Here is a 6,059-nt window from a genome sequence, read left to right as displayed (position 1 = left end):
ATTGCACCCACAGGTCATGCCTACCCCCTCACCTCATCTGTAGGTCACGCCTGTCCCCCACCCCACCCACAGATGACACCCACATCCCCACCCTTTGTGGGTCGTGCCTGCCCCCCCAACCACAGGTTGTGCCTATTCTCCACCCCTCATGGGTCGAGACTTTCCTCCATCCCCCAGCAGATCCCCAATCCCCTCCAGCCTGCTGGACCCCCAAACCTCCCACTAGCCCCCTATCCTGACTTATCTGACATCAGGCAGCCATTTTGAACTGATTTAGCCTCCCCGTAATACTTCCAAATGTCTGTACTTAGCCCTGTTGTGTTACAGATTTGAACTGATTTCTGATCACTTATACTGGTTTATGTGTAGTTTCTGTCCCTACCCAATATAAGGTAGAGTGAGATAAATCAAGATTCTGAAGGCTGACCTTCCATGCCATGGTCTTTAAATGGTAGTGTTGGAGTGATCTAAAGAAAAATGTATTGCATTCAGAAGTTGTTTAACTGTATCCCAGGTGGTCCAATAAAAGTTATCACCCTAAGAAATTCTTGCCTCTCATGAGAAGATTCTTGTTCGTTAAAGAAAGTAGTTCTGTGCCCTTATCCCAAGGTCCCTCTGACAAGGAGAATCAGAGAAATATAATCTAGATAATAAAAATGATTAGTTAGTATTTAGTTGGGACTAGATAAGCTTTTGGGACTGAATTTATCTTTTTCAGACTGGTGATGGATATGGAAGTCTTCTTTGTTGAGAGACAAGTGGATAATGTAAACCTTTTATAACCCTGCAGGCATTAAACTGCTTAAAGACTTGAGGGTACATTTAAGGAGTTTGAGAGTAGCCTCCACTGCGTATTTGATGTCTATGTTAGAAAAAAACCTGTAAGACTAAATTCACATGTCTTAGGCAACACTAGTTACTTGATTTGGTAGCTAGATCTGATACCAGTTTAGGATAGCAGCCTTGTAATATTATTTTACTAAGCTCCAATTAATTTGTCTACTGTGGTGTTCAGGGATTATTCAAATAAACTGAAGTTCTTCAAATTGATTATCAGCACGATTCTATACTGCCCTCTTTACTCCCATTTCTCAATTTTTTGTAAGGTTTTGATGAATCAGAAAGAAGTAGGGATCTGGCCCTGGTAATCTTCCCCTAAATGCTCTATTCCTTGAAGAAGCATAATTACTTGATGTGATTAGACCTACCCAGCAAGCAAGTTTGAAGCTATGACAGCATTATAGATTAGCCTTGTTTCAAGGGGCATGTGTCTAGCCCATCAGCCTTAATCTTTTAATTTGTCAAGTAAACTTTCCTATCTTATCGGAAACAGTCATAATCTTTTTGGGTTCTGTCCTCTTCATCTCTGATGCCAGGATAACTAACAAATTGGATTTAAAAATGAAATTTGGCAGACATCTAATAATCTAATAAATCTGATTTGTTCAGTTGGAATAATTTCAGTGCATGGGATAAACAGTAATTTTAAAAAATCCAGAATAGTGTAATTATGCAATAGATTGGAAAGTGTCTGAAAAGGCTACATACTAGAAAAATAAATATTTTTTGGAATTTAAAAGATAAATTTAAAAGAATGCAAATGTATTTAGTGGAAAGTCCAGAAAAATATATGAAAATAAAAATATGGGCACTCCTTTCCAACACCTCAATTTCTCTTGATCTAGTTTTCTATCTATTTAAATATATAAACTTTTTGTGGTTGTAGTTAACATTGCAGTTATTTATTCAGTCAATGCACAAGGACTTAGGTAAGCGCTAAATATGAAGCAACAAAGGAGAGAGAAGAGAAAATATACGTTTATACTGGAGGAACATGTCATCCACATATCTGCATATTATTATTTCTATTCATTGTACAACTCCCTGTGGATTTAAAAGTATTTTTATATAACAGTTTATAGAGTCATCACATCATAGGAAAAGAGGACTGGAAGGGACCCCAAGAGGTCATCTAGTCCAGTTCCTTGCTCAGGGTAGGATCATCCTTGACTAAACCATGCTAGGCAAATCTAACCTGCTCTTGAAAATTTCTAGGGATGGAGATTCCACAACTTCTCTAGATACCCTGCTGCAATGCTTGACCACCTTCATAGTCAGAAAATTATTCCTAATCTCTAACCTAAATTTTCTTTGCTGTATTTTGAGGCTCCTAATCCTGTCCCCTATCATCATATGGTCTATCTCCATCCTCTCTATAATTGCCATCCAGGTATTTGAAGACTGTTTCCAAATCCCCCCTCTCTCTTTTCTTCTCTTGTAATTCCACTGCAGATCTTGGCAGGGATCTACTAAAGCAAAACAAGAGTGATAAAGAATGTAAGGAAGAGAGGAAATTCTTAAAGAGGTGGTAACAGTGAGATTTTTTTTTTGCTTCAAATTCCATAAAGGTTCTAATTTAAATTCGTTCAGTTTCTACCAGGTCAGTAGGTAAGGGTGCCTATACATTAGCAGCAAGGCTGCTCCAATGCACTGTAATTACAGCACGTTGGAGCAGGTTCAGTTAATCGAGTGTGCCGGAGCATGGTAATTACCGTGCTCCAGCTGACTTCAATGTCTTGTGTATCAGTGTCCCTGCACTTAATAATGGTGGCAGGGGCACTTTAAAGCTCTTTGAATAAACTTTAGTTAAAGCCCCCCGCCACCATTTTTAAGCACAGGGACACCAATACACGAGATTCTCCAGGCACTTGGAGAACCACTTTCAGAGCTGCTGTAATCAAAGCGCCCCCACTCCTGGACACATGTATAAATGCCCTAAAACTTTACATCTAAACTTGTTGAAGTTGAATTCATAGTTCTCCCCTGGGGTCACCTGATGATCAACAGACAGCATATAGATTATTCTTTAACGTTTCTAAAAATTCTACATTGAGGAAAGAGTTATAAAACCCAAGATACCATTTTTTATATTCGTGAACCACTAGAGTATCTTGTTATACTCCATTTTTTTCTGAGAGACATTTAGTGTTGCTATTAAAGCTGGCATTGTTTTTAAGATTATTTTTTAAATTGTGACAGTTTATCTTCAGACCAGTGGAAATTTAGTTTTCCATTGTTATGTTATTGTAATCTGCTAATGCTGTAATCTACAGCCATCGGACATTTCAGAAATAATGTCTGTTTAGTGCTAGATATTACTAATGTGTTTTTCACTGCTTCCTCATACACATTAATAAATTTATCTTCAAGTCACTCCTAGGGGGCAAAGAAATGTTATCACAGAATAGCCGAGGAAGAGAAAATTGTAAAGGCTTAAGATGCAGAACTGTAGGAAAAGAACCCCATGGCCTGAATCCTGGCTCATCCAAGCCAGCTTCACCCTACATAACTTGGCTAACAATAGCAGTCTGGCTTCAGACTATGTAATTGCTTAAAAACCAAGGTAAAATTAGCTTGGGTAAATTAACCTGAGCTGAGATCTTTGCTGCTGCAGCTAAACTATTTTTGGTGCCTAAACTAGCTTGGAGTGGGGAAGGGAGTCCCTTGGGTGAGAGACAAGGGAGTGGGAGGGACAGAATGGGCATTGAACTTATCTTGGCTTGTTTCTCTGCCCAGTCAGTTTCTGGAGTATCAGGTTTGGGCCATCCTCCCCAACTAGCCGTTCCCTCAGGGAGTCCATGAATTAATGTGGACTGTCATCCCCCAGGGCCTGGTAGAATCGCTATAATTTGGGGGAAGGCAGCAAGATCTGGGAGGGAACCAATGGGACAGCAGCTGTGCCTATCAGGCTTTTGCTGGGCTTTTGCAGGGGGAGATGTAGCAGTTAAAGGAGGAAATTCCCTCCGATGGTAGCAGTTGGTACCTGTTCCTCTGTCTTTATCCTCCTCTGTGTCTCTGGGGGCCTTGACCACTGACATGATCTATCACTGCTGCTCATAAATGCTAGGACAGTGGTTAGTAACATGTCAGTTGTGTTTGATTTTATTCAGGATGCAGCCCCTGACCTTACAGATATCACTGGGACCGAGCTGGACTATGCTTCTGGGCCAGTGCTTTCTCAAATGATTCTACCAGCATCAGTCTGTCACTGGGGGATAAGGGGAAAATGGCAGTGATCTTCAAGGAAAAGCTGGACCATAAAAGGTAGTGTCTACCTTGTGCTCAAGGATGGAGATAGACTGGGGATTCTGTTGGTGTCTCAGCCATCCCACTGCAGAACAGGTTCCCTAACCAAGCTAGCTGAGCTGGTCTTGGAGGAGTTGATAAAGACATCCAGACTTATTTTCTTGGAGAACTACAGCGTCCACACTTAGGCGGGCTCCTGATGATCTCCCTGAGCTACCATAGGGCTATCCCAGATAGTAACGGGGCTAAACCATGGGGCAATACAAAGTTTGGATCTATGTTTTGTATCTGCTTAGATGCAGGGGTTCCAATAATTGCAGGGTGGAGGGGTTGTCAAGAAACCTTTGTCGTGACTGGACCAGTACTTAGAGGCTCCATTGCCCCTCTGGGGTGGTGGACTGGCTGGACTGATCCATTCTTGGAGACTTGAGACAGTCGGATTTCAGAACTCTCTGGGGGACATTCCCACTGACCTTGACAGGTACTGTATCGATGGCCTGCTTGATAGATATTTGCTGCATATTCTTGATGTTAAATTCGTTTTTAATGTATTTTATATAAAGGATAAAAATGATTTCAGCTAAGTGAAATCTCAAAGGTCATTTCCATAAATGCGGGATTGCTGGCAGGATTTGAAAGAACAAAGTACAGGACTCACAGCAAAGTGAGAACTAAAAGTCTATTTTTATATGTTATGACTGTCTTTCATTTTCAGATTTTCTAACAAGCTTTCGATGTTGCTGAGGAAAGGAAAACTAATAATGTTCCCCCCACCCCATGTTCCTCTGTGTTTTCTTATTGTCAGGAGCGTTATGAGAAGTCAAGCTTCAGCAGCAGCAGCAGTGGAACAGCCAGCTTCAAAAGTGAATTTTCAGAAAGTGCCGACCTTCCAAGTGAAAGCTTTCATCCAGCCAGTGGAAAAGAGCAGGACAGAGCATGTGATGAAATCCTGTTGGATGATAACTGCACTTTAGAAAACTCTGAGAAAGGTAGTTATTAGCAGAAGCAACTCCAGGAATGCTAACATGCTGCTCAGAGCTTGGTGAAAAGCTTGTTTTCTGCTTATATTTTTTATGCCTAGATGTCTTCTCTGAGTTAGATGATGAGCTGGATATATTAGATAATTTCAGCAGCTCCAGTTCAAGTCCTTTGAAAGACTCTGAATTTGGTAAGTTTCTTTACATATGAAGCAGTACAGTGATTTCTAACAGCAAAACATTTGTTTACTCAGAAATGTATGATGTTTTCAGGATTAATCACAAGTTCACCATCTGTTAGAGTGCAAAGGTCCTCTATAAAAAAAATTAAGAATTGTACCTCTGTGGCGCTGTTCTTTTAATACAATATGATGGTGTATAACATTTTGTATAACGTCTTCCTTATGGATTAAATCTACATTTTGTTTTGAAAATAGATGGAGAGATAAATAAAGATGCTATGTCTTGGCAAATTAAATAAGGCTCTGGTTTTCATGCATGAGAAAAAAAGAGCTGAGGAAGATGAGAAACAGAAGAAGGATCATCTTTATGGAACAATTAAAGAGGAGACTTTTGTCTCAATAATGACAAGACTGTGAAGGAACATAAGGGTGCCTATATAAAATAAATAGGGGATCAAAGAGGAGAGTGGATCAGGGCAATATCTAGCAGTACCTCTACGTGTGCCTGTATAGAGTTGGATGTGTGGCCCGTGGTTCAATATTGAAATTGAATGGCAGTTTATTGTGAAACATAGCAGTCTGTATATGGTTATTGTGCTGCTCATATGGTAAGCATGTGAGCTCAATGTCCTGTAGGTATAAAAAAGCCCGGGAAAAAAGCCCAGTGTTTTCCCTACCAGGAAAAAAGCCCAGTTAGGCTCGAAAGCGGCGAGAGACACGCGGGTGAAAGCTCGCTGCGCCCCCGCTCCCCCGAAGCCCCCCAGAAGCCCCCCAAAACCCTCCAGCAGCCGCGGAGGCCCGCGCGGACCACCAG

At 40.9% G+C, this 6,059-nt stretch overlaps 1 protein-coding gene across 1 annotated transcript in view; it reads left to right on the top strand.

The window, feature by feature from the left end:
- The window catches only part of NEK10 (NIMA related kinase 10), a 189,868-nt gene that overhangs the window by 130,195 nt on the left and 53,614 nt on the right, over window positions 1-6,059 (top strand). Inside the window, exons 27-28 of the mRNA XM_006022187.2 lie at window positions 4,892-5,075; window positions 5,168-5,254. Of these exons, the coding sequence (XP_006022249.1) occupies window positions 4,892-5,075; window positions 5,168-5,254 (271 nt within the window). The remainder of the gene's footprint in view (window positions 1-4,891; window positions 5,076-5,167; window positions 5,255-6,059) is intronic.

The sequence above is a fragment of the Alligator sinensis genome, unplaced genomic scaffold (assembly GCF_000455745.1).
Source record: "Alligator sinensis unplaced genomic scaffold, ASM45574v1 scaffold181_1, whole genome shotgun sequence".
NCBI classification, from domain to species: domain Eukaryota; kingdom Metazoa; phylum Chordata; order Crocodylia; family Alligatoridae; genus Alligator; species Alligator sinensis.
Note: the sequence above shows the minus strand (reverse complement) of the source record. Positions and strands in the feature narration are given on the sequence as shown.